The sequence below is a fragment of the Rhizoctonia solani genome, chromosome 4 (assembly GCF_016906535.1).
Source record: "Rhizoctonia solani chromosome 4, complete sequence".
NCBI lineage: Eukaryota > Fungi > Basidiomycota > Agaricomycetes > Cantharellales > Ceratobasidiaceae > Rhizoctonia > Rhizoctonia solani.
The window spans coordinates 2,676,573-2,692,445 of NC_057373.1; the positions used below are offsets into that span (position 1 = coordinate 2,676,573).

The following is a 15,873-nucleotide window of genomic DNA, read 5'->3' on the forward strand; positions in this document are numbered from 1 at the left end:
GCGCGAGTTATAATGCTGTTGGGGTCGTGGTTGACCTGAGCCTCGCCCTGACTTATTTAGCTCTCGGCGTCTGTGACGTGGTTTGGGCGCTTATAAACTTGGATTACGTGAAATGTACTTAGTGGTTCTTGCTACCACTTTAGGCAGGCCAGATGAAGTCTGGTATGCCAACCATCGACCCGGCTGGCGTGGACGTACTGAGAACCTATATACCTGCGACGTTTCTTCTGACATGCGTATTTGCCATATATTTTATTCGGATATTATCCTTTTGGAAGCCGACGCGCGCTCTCCTCGGCTTTTTCAGTCACCCATTCCAATCATTTCTCACCCTGGACGATATATCTGAGTACAACTCCTCTATCAAGCGAATTGAAGTACCTGCTATTGAACGAAAATGTTTGAGAGCCCTCTGTTTTATTCAAGCTGTAGGTTGGGTGTGTTGGGCGGTTCTCTGTATTATCAATGGGGGTGGGCTCTCACAACTAATGGGCCCGGCATTACTAGCATTTTCATGGGTAGGCGGAGCCTAATGTTCAAGTTTTGGCATAGTGACCCAGAAACTCATTGAATAGATCCTTCAATTTGCAAGACTCTTTCCCCTACCAGCATCGGCACCATACGTTCTATTCTTGTTTGCCACTCTGAACTTACTCTCGGCCTGTGTCGATATAGTATATCATCATCCCGACTCAAAGGAAATGTATGATATTACCTCCCTCGCCGACGGTATTCGCGCAACTATCTGTGGAGCCATTGTATTCCTCGCTGGTAGATTTCCTGTTGCACCTATCTTACCAGGGCCTAATGTTGCCATGGCTGGAGACGTGAGTTATTATGCTTTTATCAAGAACGTCTAGCTGATACTGTTCTAGCCTTTGACAAGCGAGCTGACCTCGCCTGAGGATGGTGCTTCTTTGTGGGGTTGGCTGACTTTTTCGTTCATGGGTCCACTTTTTGCGCTTGCAAACGAACGTTCCGTGCGGTCATCGGAGAATGGAAAATTCAGTCTGAATGACGAAGACGTGTGGGCGTTGAGCCCTACGTTTGCACATCGTAATGTTTTCAGGCGATACTTAAGAGAGATGTATGTCAACTTTTTGGTGTTCTCACGTAAAGCTAACGTTGTTGCATCATTCAGTAAGGAGAAGGGCCAAAAGTTCTCATTGTTGTGGTTCCTTTTAAGAGCAAATTCACTTGATCTAATTATTGACATAACATTAGAGTTATATTCAGCAATTGCAGGTAAATAATCATATTTATCTCTTATCTTTGGCATTGACGTCCAAATTTCCCTCACCACATTTAATTTCTACAGGTTTCATTCCTCCGTATGCCTTGCAGAGAATTCTCCGTGCTCTTGAGCAACATCAGAATGGAAGCACTCCACGAGATGCATACATTTGGGGATTGATCACGTTTATTGCACATATGAGCTTCGCCCAAGTTGACGTTATACACCGTTGGCATACCCGTAGATGCTATGAGGTATGTTACATTAACCACTATTTTTAGAAAACAGATTGATAAAAAAAAAACGCAGCGCACTCGCGGGACACTGTTTTGCGCCCTGCATTACAAAGCATTGAAACGCCGAGACTTGAGTGGTGCAGCACATACAGACAAGCAAGATGAGAAGGACACCTCGAGTGCTGACATTGGGCGGATCGTCAATTTGATGCAGTAAGTATTTTTAATTTCCTTTATCGTGGGTAGAATTAAACATGAGGACAACAAGAGGTGATGCATACGCAGTAGCACAGCGTTTTTGGGAGTTTTCAGCGGTTTTCTCTGCGCCAGTTCGACTTGGGATCGCTCTTTACTTCTTGTATCAGTGGGTACCGGTAATATATCAGCATCCATTTACGCTCAAACAAATTATAGGGTTTTAGGATGGAGTTCCCTTGCGGGGGTATTGGTCGTTCTTCTCGCGTATGCGATCAACTATCCTTTAGCACGCTGGAACATTTCAGTATGTGCTCCTGGTTGACACCGACTCCAGACTGATCCCAATTTTCTCTAGATAACACGACAATCATGGAAAGCTCGAGACCGTCGAATGTCGGCAGTTAGTGAATTACTAACATCCCTGCGTTTCCTTAAATATATGGGTTGGGGTGCGTGGGCACGAGCGTACATATAATATAGTCGCTGATCTACCCTTTCGAAACAGAATCTCGCTGGTTGACTCAAGTTAAAAATGCGCGTGCGGTGGAGCTTGCCTGGCGGGTACAAGAAAACATTTGTAGCGTCTTGATTGCGTTTATCTGGACTTGGGTACCTTCAGCTGTGGTCCTGGTTGCTTTCACGAGCTACACGCTTCTTGCAAAGGAATCACTGACCGTCAGTCGAGCATTCACAGCTATCGAAGTTTTCAGCCAACTTCAAGGTCCGATGTCTCAATTACCACAACAAATATTTGCTCTTTTACATGGTGAGCGATCAAATTATTTTGATATTTTGATCGATCAATAATGAGGCAATAGCGTACGTTTCCATGCAGCGTATCCAAACCTTTTTGGACGAAACTGAGGTTGAAGATTGGGCGTCCTCTATCAAGCGCCCCGAGGAGGAACTTGATATCGAGGTATTCTCGAATAAAATGGGATTCCAGGAAGGGAATTTTGTATGGCACTTGAACTCATCAGAAACACAAGATCCCAAGAGCCACACCAACTTCAAGCTGACGGACGTTACTGTCGAATTCCCCCTTGGCCGACTGACGTTAATTACTGGAGCAACAGGTTCTGGAAAGTCATCGCTATTAGCCGCACTCTTGGGAGGTTGGTTGGCTTAGATTTGGCACATTACAAGTTTGGTTAACCGTAATATATTATAGAAATGACATGCGCTGGGGGACAAGTCTATCTTGACAAACGCCGCCATGCCGTATCTTATGCCGGTCAACATCCATGGCTTGAGCATGCTACGATCCGGGAAAACATATTGTATGGCTTGCCTTACAATCAATCTCGTTATGAAGCTGTCTTGGATGCTTGCGCATTACGACCAGACCTCAAGATATTCCCGGCCGGCGATCAAACAGGTCAGTCTATCCACCTGTTTGAGTCTCCAGTGACTGATCTGTCTCGACCAGAAATTGGAGAAAAGGGGGTATCACTAAGCGGAGGCCAAAGGGCGCGGTGTGCTCTTGCGAGGGCGGTGTATTCTTATTCCAAGGTTAGTATTGATTTCAATTATTGCCGGCTCGTTCGTAACCAAATTATAATTTCAGACTGTGCTCCTGGATGATCCGTGCGTTTAACCCCGCTTACCGTGACTTGGCCGAACAGTATGCTTACCCTTGCCTGTTTAGCCTCGCGGCTGTCGACATGCACACCGCAAGGCATCTAGTTGATAAATGTCTGGCCGGATCGCTCATGCAAGGCAGAACAATTGTGTGTATATTCACCACATTTGTGGTGGTAGTACTCACAGATCCGTTCAGATTCTTGTTACTCACCATGTTCGAATGTGTCTCGACGTAGCATTCTATCTGGTCGAGCTCAGTAATGGGCGGATCGCACGCCAGGGTACCATCTCTGACCTGCGTGGGAAAGGACAGCTTTCGGCAATCCTCCAAACCCAACCTGAAGATGACACGGCAGAAGCTGAATCAGAAATTACAGCTGTACCAAGCGAAGCTCCTCTGATTAACGAGGCTGATGTGGGTGCTATGGGCGCTACCGATACTCCTATGGCCACAGAAGAGACCATCCTACAACATAACAGCAACATAGGTAAACTAGTAGACGAGGAAGCCCGAGCCGAGGGTAGGGTCTCCCTGAGGACATATTGGACATATATTAAGTACGCAATTGCGGATCTCGATCAAATCTATTTTGCTCATTTCGTTAACCATATCAATAGGGCCGCATCAGTTTGGTCCTGGGTTGCATCATTGTTGCTTTTGCTTGCGGTCCGAGGAATTACGATAGGGTCACAGCTGTTTCTCGCCAAGTGGTCAGAAGCATATGGACGTGAACCGAACATTCTTTCTGTCCTTGTTTTTGCTCGGAATGTGTCAACCGGTTTCTGGTCTTGGCTTGACAAACTACCCCCTCCTATGGTAAACTCGGTCCCATGGCTGCTGATTTACCTCAGCATATCGCTAACCGGCGCATTTACTGTACTCTCCTATCTGGCAATTGGATATTGGTCGAGTCTCCTGGCCTCGCGATCACTTTTCACCTCAATGCTGGATCGTGTGGTTCGGGCACCAAGCCGCTGGCTCGACGTTACTCCCGTAGGTCGCATTCTTAATCGTTTCGTATCGGACATTGGGGCCGTCGACTCAGCTCTCAATCCCTCGGCCCGGGCTGCCTTGTCCGGAACCATCAACTTTATCGCCAGCTTCCTAGTCATTGTATTATTCGTGCCTTCGTTCCTTCCCTTCGCCCTAGTCATTGCTTGGCTGTATATTCGCATCGCGCCTCCTTTCGTTCGTGCGTCACGCGACCTTCGCCGGTTGGAGAGCATTAGCCTATCACCGGCCTTCAGTGGCTTTGATGAGCTGCTTCATGGGCTAATACATGTACGCGCGTTTGGTGCAGAAGCAAGATACCAGGAAGCCTTCTACAAAAAAGTTGATAGGTGGGTATATGCTATAATTGTCAGCAGATTCCATGGTCTTAGGACATGATTAGGTTCCAAAAGTTCGATCACCAGTATTGGAATTGCTCATTCTGGCTAATGTGGCGATATGACTGTAAGTCGAGCCGATGTCCCGGACCCCATATGTTCAATAATCATATTCCCTAGGTCTCGGATCGGTTGTAGTAATGTTGGGGACGCTCTTTGCCTTGCTGAGTGGGGTAGCTGCGGGAACAGCAGCAGTCGTCATTGTACAGGCTGGTGTTTTTGCTGAAGCATCGAGGCAGCTTGTCCGGTTAGTTCAGACTCTTTCAAAGAGTATTCATACGTGTTGATGACATCCATCCATTAGGGTGTTCGCTCAATTGGAGTTGGATTTCAATTCAGTGGAGAGGATAGGGGAGTACCTTATTCTTCCCCAAGAAGCTCCAGCAATCATTGCAAACGCACGTCCCCCCGCACATTGGCCGTCACGGACAGGGGGCATTACCGTGGATCATCTTGTAATGCGATATGCAGATGGCCTGCCTGATGTGCTTCGGGACTTGACCTTTGAGGTTAAACCCAGAGAGAAGGTCGGAGTCGTTGGCCGAACAGGAAGCGGCAAATCAAGCCTTGCCTTGAGTCTCCTGAGGGCTGTTGAACCCTCTGGGGGTCGCATAATGTGAGTATGAACGGCGTCAAAATTACTTACTTTGGCTATACTCATAATATCATAGCCTTGATGGAATTGATATCCGCACCATTGGCCTCGACGATCTACGTAGTCGTGTCACACTTGTCAGCCAGGACGTAGCCCTATTTTCTGGGAGCGTTCGCAGCAATCTAGACCCATTTAATGAATATACTGACGAAGAATGCTGGGACGTCCTCGAGCGTTGTCATTTAGGTCAACGACCTGCGCCCTCAGGGTTCGAAGGAGAACACTCAAGTGGCCGTATATTACTGTCAACCCTAGATGCCCCAGTGAGCGTTGGAGGCAAGGGATTTTCGGCGGGACAGAGGCAACTTCTTGCACTAGCGAGAGCCATGCTACGACGGAGCGCTGTGATCATTATGGATGAGGCAACTTCGAGTATAGACCTTGAAACCGACGATCAGGTGAGTTCCATATCAAATTAGGATTATACCTGTAGGGCCACTAATTTCTACTCACCTACAATAGATTCAACGTACTATCCGAGAAGAGATGTCGGATGCACTTGTTATCACTATTGCTCATCGATTGAAGACTATCATAGGTAAGTTCATATATCGGAATAGGTGCATAAAAACTTAACTGTATTTATAGATTATGATCGAGTGTTGGTCCTTGATCATGGACGAGTAGTTGAGTTTGACACTCCATTGAAACTGATGGAGAACGAAGGCGGCATATTCAGGAGCATGTGTGAACGATCTGCCGACTGGGTGGAATTGAGTCGCACAACCAAGCAACGCGCTACTATCTAACGTACTACTTGACATACAATCATTATAACCTTTCTGTGTACCATTGCTATAACTTAGATAAATTTCAATGACACGCAACTAAAGGCTACCTGTACCTGGCTGTTACCAATACTTTGGTAACGGCAGTGCTTAGTCAGAGATCGGTTTATTCGTCCTCGTGATCTACTCTCTAACCCAACCACATTTACCACTAAACAACTGCTTCTCGCATAATCATAGTATGGCAGCTCGGAAGGTAGGATATTATGATAAGATGCAAAATGTTTCCATCGCTCACTCTCCCCACTGTAGCTACAAAGTACGTGTCTTTTTATCCCCATGTTTTAGGACTCACTGGTTCACACCGTGTGTAGCCGAGATCGACCGCACCCTCAAGAAGGTTGCAGAGGGTGTAGAATTATTCGAGTCAATATATGACAAGATGCAGGCATCTACAAACCAAACGCAGAAGGAGAAGCTTGAAACGGATCTCAAGACCCAAATCAAGAAGCTGCAACGATTACGAGACCAAATCAAGACGTGGGTGGCCAGCAATGAGATTAAGGACAAAACACTCTTATTGGAGAACCGAAAGTTGATTGAAACAGTGAGTGTTCAGATGCATGAAGTGACCACATGTACTGACTATGCAGTGGTACCGTAGCAAATGGAGAAATTCAAGGCCTGTGAGAAGGAAATGAAGACTAAGGCCTTCTCCAAAGATGGTCTTAACGCGGCCTGAAACTTGATCCCAAAGAAAAAGAGAAAGCGGAGACATCAGCTTGGTTAGCGCAGCAAGTGGAGGAGCTTGGGCGTCAAATAGAACACACTGAGGCAGAAATCGAACAGCTCCAAGGTGGCACTACACGATCCCGACGCGCCAAGGCGACGGGTAATGGCGGAGGAAGGGCAGAAGAACTTGCTACCCTAAATGAACGGAGAAAATGGCACGTCGGGCGACTGGAACTCGTAATGCGTCTATTGGAAAACAATACTCTACAAACGGATGCAGTATTAGCGCTGAAAGAACACATCAGTTATTTTGTCGAGAGCAATACGGGAGAAGATTTCGAATTTGATGAAGGCGTGTATGACGAACTAAACTTGGACGAGGAGGAGGAAGCCTTCCGTATTGCTGGCGACGACAATGGCAGTGAAGGGGAAGAAGAGAGCGTGGATGGTATGTCAGTTCTTTCATCAGTTCAAGCTGTTTATGTACCTGGTATAGAACGATCGACGCGTCCACCAGCAAAAGAACCAAAATCCAAAGCTTTCTCATTGGACGATGATTCTCATTCAAAGAAAGATGAGGTGCGTATGCTTGGTAAAACACGTAAACCCGATCTTAAGTAGCAAATCGCTGGATCCAGAGCAGTCCTGTGTTGAAGAAAGCGGCTCCGCGTAAGCAATCTATACATGTTGAATGTGAGTAATTATACCTTTCCTTCTGGAAGAACGCCCATCATAGTTGTTATTTCAGCTAAACCGCCCCCTCCCCAAGCTACTCCTGTTAAAGCACCACCTCCAACGGCCCCAACAAAAGTGGTATGCACTGATTTCAGCTCAGTCGATATTCCTAGATCTACTTACGACGGCCAATTGAATAGTCTTTGCCTCCCATACGATACGCGGCAGCAGCTGCAGCTGCAGTAAAGAACGATTCTCCAGCGTCTAAAGAATCGCCAAAACCAACACCATCAGTAGCTCATCCTCCTCCCGCACAATCCACGCTTGGTTCGACGCAGACATCTGTTACAGCTGCCACCTCTGCCCTACCTACCACTGCACCCGCAGCGCCGGTACCATCAGTTTCAGCCACCGACTCTCCTAGCCAACACTCAGGCCAGAGGTCTCCTTCTTTAGCGTCCAGCATTGTCTCCCCAGCGCCAGTGCTACCATCATTACCTTTAGAAGCACCCCCAGGCATTGTACCGCCAAGTCAGCCGCACGCTGAGTCACGACACCAGAGCCCCGTCAGTAGCAGAGCTGGTGCCGATGCCAGCGTCGACAACGCAAGTGGTAAGCCACCGCCTATTCACGTCTTCGTATTCTAAATCATTTCATACAAAGTTTCATCCCCGTATGCCCTTAGTAGCGCTGCTCTTCCTTCTACAGGCGTATCCCCATACATTTCGGTATGAGATTACGCGCGCAGACCGCGCATACACTAACTGCAACAATATGCAGCAAGCAATTACCGCCGAACCATTGCCGATGAATGGAACATCGAATCAAAACAACTCCGGGGCGAATGGGGTCTCATCTTTCCCAATGTCAGCGTCACAATCCATGAATATGCCTTCCCCATTGCCTCAGCAAGTACAGGCGCAAGGCCCACCCGGTTTTAGTTATGATATACCTCAGCCTCTATCCCAAACCGCTGTTTCTCAGCAACAGCAGCAACAGTCGCAACAGCAAAGGCAACTTCCCAGCTCTCTGAGCGACCTGGTCTCGACTTTCGAAGCATCGAAAGAGAAAGGTTGGTTTGATTATGTATTAGTCAGCCCAGAGGTTTACATGTTTTTATTGAAGCTGCACGACGGGACCCAGAACAACTTAGCAAGGCTCTAGCGGCTGGGCTCGAGGGCATGCCACAACCACAGGACACATCCAAGTGAGTACCTATACCAAGAGCTATGAATTTGATTTTTAGATTGGCCTTATAGGCCAAAATACTATGTGCCCCGTAACCCTTATCCCTCACAACCATACTACCCACAACAACCTTTGACGGTACTCAGTTCCCCAGCCCTCTATTCCCAGTTGGATGTGGAAACATTATTCTTCGTATTCTATTATCTTCCTGGTACATATATGCAGTAAGTTTTCATATATATTAAGTAGCACAGCTCTGACCCGCGTCTCAAGGTACTTGGCCGCCAAAGAACTAAAGCGCCAATCCTGGCGCTTCCATGTCAAGTATCTCACGTGGTTCCAAAGGCACTCCGAGCCTCAAGCTATCACCGATGAGTACGAGCAAGGCGTATACGTATACTTTGATTGGGAAGGATCTTGGTGTCAGCGCAAGAAGAGCGATTTTAGGTTCGAATACCGTCACTTATCCGAGGACTAGGGCAAAGTTTATGGTCATTTCTTAATCATTCACGCTTGATTTTCATATCATGTTCGACCCCAAGATGCATTCACCTTGGTCGACTGTAATGGTCACACCTCCTCATTCAATGTATCAAATTAGTTAGAATTGGGCAAAATCCACAATTTTATTTGGAGTTTATGTAGCGTGATGATGGACACAAACAAGTGATTAAGGAACCATCACTCAAGGACGACGGTCGCGCCAAGATCCTTGAGTGTCTTCATCAATTTCTCGGCTTCTTCCTTTGGTACATTCTCTTTCAATGTCTTCGGGACAGACTCAACGAACTTCTTGGCCTATCATTGAACAGGTGTTAGATAAGGATGCCATCACGTAGCGGCGTACTAACCTCGACCAAATTCATATTTGGCATGATTGCCTTCACCTCTCGAATTATTTTCGCCTTGCTGGCTGCATCAAACTTCTCGAGCTTGACATTGAATATAGTCTTCTCCTTTGGTTTTTCCTGTTTGACACATGAATTAATATGGACTAGGGACGGCATATAGCGACCACTAACCTCCGCTGGTGCCTCTTCGGCAGCTGCCGCTACGGATGCTCCTGCGACAGGTGCTGATGCTGCGGGCATGGCAATTTCCGTTATATTCAATCGAGTCTATTTGACATTAGGTGGCCCTTCACGTATATCTAACGGCAACAAACCTTTAGCAAAGAGACCAAGTCTGCCGCTTGTAAAAGAGTCAACGACGAGATATTATCGACTAGGCCAACTATTTTAGGATCAGTTACTGGCGGTGGTGCAGATGAAGACGCTGAGGATGCTTCAGTGGTCAGGCATCTTTGGATGAGTCTACAGTTCAATAGTTCAACAGTAAGCGAAACACTACTAGTTTAAGAGCCGGGACCCAGCTACTAATCTCTACCTTGCAGTTCCCCGCCTGCGAACGGCTGAGCGAGCGACACCAAAGAGCCTGAGCTAGTTTGTTTCATTATTTTAGACAATCATATGGTATAGTAATGTCCGAAATTACTCTACTGACCGACATGGGAAGATCGAGATGCACAACCTCAAAAAGCTACAAACGAATGCCAGTCGATCACGTGGCTCGGTGCCCAACTGGCTGATGGAAGCGCCCAAGCCAAACACCAACGTCTCCAAAGGCGATTAGCGACGACCGCGCATATAGAAAGCAAGTGGGACCTACTACCACTCAATATAAACCATCCATCTCTTTAGTGCGCATTTATAGCTACTTTATTTCCCATGTGTTTCTCAGGTATCGCAACAACTTTTCTCGAAGGGCATTCTCAATTCAGACACCATGAGGGCTACGACTCTCGAAGTCTGTATCGATTCTTTGGAGTCTGCATCTGCGTGAGCATCTTTTAGTTACATGAGATCTCTACTTCAATATTTCCAAAATTCAACACAGAGCTGTGGAAGGAGGTGCTCATAGGTTAGAGGTGTGCGGGAACCTACCTCTCTTCGGTGGGACAACACCCAGTCTCGGCCTGGTCAGGTCGATTCAGAAGCGTTTTCCTTTGGTCCCTTTGATGGTCGGTATCTATATCTCCCTATGGTGATATCACTGGGAGATAATTGATATATGTGCTTCCCATTTATCAGGCAATGATCCGCCCCAGAGTGGGCGATTTCATCTTCTCCGCGGAGGAGATAGAGACGATGATAGAGGACGTTTCAATGTTTCGTACACTGGGTTTACATGGCGTTGTTATCGGCGCCCTTCTGCCAAATGGGCTTGTGGATCGTAAAACGTGTGGAATGTAAGTGAGACGTATCATTAACTGACGCTCCTTCCTTGGACTGATTGCTCAACAAGGCTCGCCGCTGCAGCGTTTCCTATGCAAGGTACTCCCACTAAAGCACTACTCTGTGGTAACAATCATACTTAACGCTTTGTATCATCTTCAGTCACCTTCCATAGAGCGTTCGATCTGACAGCGGATCCCAACCAAGGTACGCATCCCTTGCCAGTGATGTACATTGGAAGCTCATGCACAGTGGTCTATGCGCAGCACTGAAAGACATCGCTAACATTCCTGGTATTACACGTATCCTAACCAGTGGTCATGCGACTCCCAGAGTTTATGAACCAGCATCACTTGAGCGCTTGGCCGAGCTAGTAGCATCCGCGTTATCGAGTTCCCAACAGAACAAGGGTCCTCACAATATTGCCGATGCCACGCTGCGGATTGTTCCAGGCTCAGGTATCAACCCACAAACTATCGGGCAAGTATTCTCTGTCGTTGGCGAGCTGGTAGACGAGTATCACATGAGCGGGGGTTCCTGGATCGACAGGTCTGTTCGCGCCAGTAGGGGAGAAGAGTTTCAAATGGGGCCACGCGGTCATGAGCAGGCGGTCTGGAAAACGGATGCGAATCAAGTCCGAGGTGTTCTACAAGCGCTTGTCCGGATGCGAGGAGATTTGAACGCTTAAGATCATGGTTCGGATGATTACGGTGCTTTAGGACTTATTCGACCGGTGTTCTTAGCCACTTTACACAGGCGGAATTAATAGTTAGCTCCTGGCCCCTTGTATCAGTCTGATCGGACACCCATGCTATCGGATACGAGTTCGTGGCATCATTGACACGTCTACTTGTGTATCCTCTGTGATAACTAGCTAGCGCCAAAGTTTGATGCACATAGCAATTGAGCTATCCTTTTTCAGCTCAAAGAGCTTGGCCTGAGAATAGTACCTTAAATAGATCGCGCACATATATTATTTCAACAGTATACTTCATATGCGTGGGATACGAAGTAAAACGGTTTGACTCCCGCCAGTTTAGGCTCAACTGCCTGGTTCTCCGCGGCATTTTTTTGGGTCTACACCAAGCAGTGCGAAATGCCGTTATATGTTTGGGTCAATAGGAGTACTCCGTATGGAGATTGGGCATATAGCCCTTTCCCTCCTAGGCGAGGTGCACGCACATGACAACGGTTTGATGAAGCCAACAGTGTCCATATGACTACCTCCGATCACTTTCCTCTTCCCTTTTCCGCAGCATACAAGATATGTTGAAATTTCAGACAACATCCAGAGCGCCGAGTGATCGACTGTGCGTCAACCGAGTGTTCGAAACACCAAAATTGCGTGCATCTTCGCCCCTGAGCAGACGAGTATTAGAAGGTTGCAATTGGGAAGATCAATGATGTTCCTATTTCCTACTACAACCCCCAATGAAGAATCGCCAAGGAGATCTGCTTGGAGGGGAAATACTATCCATAATAGACGTTCATTGTGATGTCTCTTGGTATTTTATACCATTCCAAAGCTATCCTAGTAACGTCTAGAATTGGTGTGATCAACCAGTGAGGCTCGAGTTCCGCCCTTCGGGAGGGCCCACATGGCAACGTTCATGGCTTCAATTCCCCAGGCTGCGCTTTTCGACCGCTATAATAGCCAATTTCAAGCGTGCCGCAGGATGTCCAAATGTCAGACATTCGTCAACATACCGATTTTCGGCTGGGAAGTGCACGTTACAAGTCATTTCGTATGCCCGCAGTCAATGACTTTGAGAATATCAGTATCTGGTCACTATATGCAATCCAAATAGTCATTAGGCTACCCGGGTTATATACGCAGTGAGTTTCAACTGTCTCAAATGTCCCTTGCCATTAAACTCGGGCAATAATCAGTTTAATTTACACAATATAGCAAATCGCACATAGCCTGTCAGTAATATTGATGGGACGCGCCACAAGCTGTGGGTTCCGGCTTCGTAATCATGATTTTACGGGTCGGGTGCGCCCTATAACCGAATATATTCTCAGTGGTTTTATTCGGAAAGGTGTTAGCGAGGGGGTTAGATACGGATAAATTTTAGTATATTTCGCGTTCACCAGAGGTTTGACATGTAATAATAAATGAAGCTCTGGCCCACTCGGGGTGTAATAGCCCCAAACAAATGGCGTATTACGACTTCGATATGCATCGGCCCTGGCAATAGATATAGAAGCGTGTGCCTCCCGGCCTCATGTTCCCTAACGGCCACGTGAGGTACTCAAGGCAGCAGTTGAGTGTATCGAAGTTGTTCAAATACGTAGTGGGTACCAATTAGGCCGATAGGTTCCGACTGATCAGATTAAGCAAATATCAAACCCAAGGCGCTGGGTGCAGCGTCATGCCGTGTTTTTCTCCCCGAGTTACTGTCCGCAAAGGGGTCGAAAAACCAGATTTGAGGATGCTCTGAAGGATGCGTTGGTTGGCATGTTGGTCTGTTGATCTAGGGACTGCTCCGCAGTCAGGAACAACTTCCTAGAGTGACTCCCATTCCGACGGCCGGCCCGTAGGTTCAAGCCGATGTTTGTGTGGACTTGGCAATACCATATCTCAGTTGTCCCCTCCAGCAGCCAGCTCTTGGAGTTATATAACTAGTGCCAGCTTGTTGAGATCAACCTTCCCTCTAAATCAGATCCCACTGCTCATAGAGAAAGTGAGTATCCAGACTATCTTTCTTGGGCTCTTGCCGCCCCATTCGACCTATACCAAGTTTGTTGTCTGTAGCTCGGCACGACCCCTCCGTATCATCCCGGCACCGTCCTCTGTCCACAAACGTCGATTTGCCCCACCATTAATATGCAATAACCTGCGGGGCTGATCGTTCTCTAACTTGAACTGACTGTGCCTTCTCTAGACCAACATTTACGCCAAGGCGCCGGCGTCACTTCCGATCATAACATCTTAGCCGGTGAGCAATATTTAACCGTGTCAATCTCGACACTTCTTATTCACTTCCCCCATCCAGCTCGATATGGAGCTTGCGTCCGACCATCCTGTTCGTGACCACTCTGAGTCCAAATACTCTGACCCCCCTATTGGCTATATCAATGTGCGTCGGCGTGAAGTTCGGCGGCCCCCGCCCACGGTTAATGTAAATCAGAGTGATGATGACGACGATTCCTCCGTAGAGGAGCTCAGAGAGCGTGCAGTTACACAAGGTAAGCTCCTTACCATAACTATTCCATCAATCCAATTCAGGCGCCACCATTATCCTATCTCCGCTGCTCATGCATCACCTTGCAGACAGCAGTCAATCGGATGGTGTCCATGATATGCAATCACATTTTCGAGCCCTACTGCCTAAGCTCACAAGCATCTCGAGTACAGAGCGCGCATCTCTTGCAGAGCATGCATACCCGACTGCATCTTCCCGTGATGGAAATGCTCGATTCGCGCGTGCCCCGAGCAGCTCTGGTCTTGCCCGCCATCGCGGAGGCCCGTCGACTATTGCAACATCACCTCGTGACCCCCCTCAACGGCGAGATAGCATATTGACTGCATCCGAGTCCAGCTTTGTGTCAGCCCCTTCTCCTTCCGTTGGGCCAAACGATCAGCTGCGTTCGCACGGGGAATCATCTAGCAACCATCTGTCAGACCATCCGTATCGGAGGCCAGGAAAGCATCGCGTTGGCGAGAGTCCCACGCCTGAAGAATATATGGCGCTTCCACCCGAGGCGAAAAAGAAGGTCGACAACCGATTGAGTGCACGACGGAGCCGAGCGAAACGAAAAGGTACTTGTGGTACTGTCCTTCTCCAGATTGGATGCTTATCGTTTTCAAAGAGCATGTGCACATTCTTACTTCGACAATTGCGGAGCAACAAAATACCATTGAACTGTTACGAATTGAAAACAAGCAATTGAACGATCACATCGCCAATCTTTCGCGTGCAGGATACTCCCTCCACGCGCCTCCGTTTCAACCAGGGCTTGTTCCTCATCCCAGCCCGCATCTTAGTCACGTGCAAGGACCCAGTCATGCCCATCCCTCTAGCCGTCAACCCGTTTCTCACCCACAACTCCCGCACTTGTCCGGTTCGCCTCGCCGATCTCACCTTGCCCATTCTCCAACTCTATCACACCCATCCACCTCGTCCGGTTTAGTCGCAGCAGCCGGACTACCCAGCGGCCCTGGGCAAGTTCCTATCCTCGGACATAATGTAGCCTCAGCATCCCGTTCGGACGCGAGTGGTAGCTATGCGGTCCAGGGCCGAGGCAGGTCTCGGTATGACAGTCCGGGGCGTGGCACCAAACGTGAGGTGGATGATGAAGTAGATGACAGGTTGCGCACAAGGGTGCGATATGCTAGTCCGGAACGGATGAATTGGGAGCGTGAATCCGAAGGCAGGCGGATGTCACATTCAAGTTTCCGCGTAGGTTTGATTTTGAGATGATAAATTTTTGATACTGACTCGTTCACAGTCATCTTCCCAGTCAGTAGAGTACCGCTCTCGATATGCTCCTAAACAGCCTGGACCTTCAAGCCGTTCTCCATCTCCACAACGATGGGACAACCTTCCACAGTCACTTGCAGCACGTCAAGATACCACAGAAGATGTTTCCAATTATCGAATCCCGATCCAAATATCCGGACAGGGGTCATTTTCCGATCGCCTCGCTACCCTCATACGGGTCCACAAGCGCGCCGTTCTCACGTACCAAAGCTCTCGGCGAGGTCAGATGACGAATCGGGAAGAAGACCGGATGGAAGGTGTACTGGTTGCCGCAGAGGCAATTGGAAAAGAAGTGGAGGAATTGACGGAAGAATTCCACTTTGTGGGTCGCCATGATGGCGATTAGCCGCCTCGCTCGGATATAGTTCATGAACTAGGGATATTGTATACATGTATTTCTCACTGCTGTTTGCCTTCGAATTTCCTCCTTTGCGTGGTGCTTTTTTATGGTTGCATACTTATGGAACACTGTTGGCATTGGTCCTTTTGTTATTTATTCGCTTATACCCGTTGTTACATACCCGTGCCATGCT

At 47.9% G+C, this 15,873-nt stretch overlaps 5 protein-coding genes across 5 annotated transcripts; 4 read left to right on the top strand and 1 right to left on the bottom strand.

Annotated features, from left to right (window-relative positions):
• Positions 1-701: 701 nt before the first annotated feature.
• Positions 702-6,045, top strand: RhiXN_00904 (ABC transporter; the record flags this gene model as incomplete). The annotated part of the gene is made up of 22 exons (XM_043320723.1): positions 702-827; positions 876-1,087; positions 1,142-1,245; positions 1,319-1,488; positions 1,544-1,683; positions 1,739-1,834; positions 1,885-1,972; positions 2,024-2,117; positions 2,174-2,434; positions 2,487-2,783; positions 2,840-3,046; positions 3,098-3,180; positions 3,236-3,255; positions 3,317-3,398; positions 3,449-3,810; positions 3,871-4,593; positions 4,647-4,708; positions 4,762-4,888; positions 4,946-5,257; positions 5,313-5,694; positions 5,759-5,834; positions 5,885-6,045. 22 exons carry the CDS (start codon positions 702-704, stop codon positions 6,043-6,045), a joined length of 4,185 nt encoding a protein of 1,394 aa, XP_043179735.1.
• A 220-nt stretch (positions 6,046-6,265) lies between these two features.
• RhiXN_00905 (general negative regulator of transcription subunit 3) lies at positions 6,266-9,097 on the top strand (the record flags this gene model as incomplete). Its single annotated transcript, XM_043320724.1, has 14 exons — positions 6,266-6,280; positions 6,337-6,343; positions 6,399-6,631; positions 6,689-6,749; positions 6,782-7,204; positions 7,253-7,335; positions 7,395-7,449; positions 7,505-7,569; positions 7,632-8,043; positions 8,095-8,159; positions 8,212-8,503; positions 8,557-8,638; positions 8,691-8,843; positions 8,893-9,097. The coding sequence occupies 14 exons, from the start codon at positions 6,266-6,268 to the stop codon at positions 9,095-9,097; spliced, it is 2,151 nt and encodes a 716-aa protein (XP_043179736.1).
• A 203-nt stretch (positions 9,098-9,300) lies between these two features.
• RhiXN_00906 (ribosomal protein L7/L12 C-terminal domain) lies at positions 9,301-9,710 on the bottom strand (the record flags this gene model as incomplete). Its single annotated transcript, XM_043320725.1, has 3 exons — positions 9,301-9,417; positions 9,471-9,587; positions 9,642-9,710. 3 exons carry the CDS (start codon positions 9,708-9,710, stop codon positions 9,301-9,303), a joined length of 303 nt encoding a protein of 100 aa, XP_043179737.1.
• A 1,002-nt stretch (positions 9,711-10,712) lies between these two features.
• Positions 10,713-11,541, top strand: RhiXN_00907 (copper homeostasis protein CutC; the record flags this gene model as incomplete). The annotated part of the gene is made up of 4 exons (XM_043320726.1): positions 10,713-10,867; positions 10,924-10,952; positions 11,016-11,060; positions 11,120-11,541. The coding sequence occupies 4 exons, from the start codon at positions 10,713-10,715 to the stop codon at positions 11,539-11,541; spliced, it is 651 nt and encodes a 216-aa protein (XP_043179738.1).
• Positions 11,542-13,858: 2,317 nt separating this feature from the next.
• RhiXN_00908 (basic region leucine zipper protein) lies at positions 13,859-15,686 on the top strand (the record flags this gene model as incomplete). Its single annotated transcript, XM_043320727.1, has 4 exons — positions 13,859-14,045; positions 14,131-14,619; positions 14,670-15,259; positions 15,309-15,686. The coding sequence occupies 4 exons, from the start codon at positions 13,859-13,861 to the stop codon at positions 15,684-15,686; spliced, it is 1,644 nt and encodes a 547-aa protein (XP_043179739.1).
• Positions 15,687-15,873: the final 187 nt, after the last annotated feature.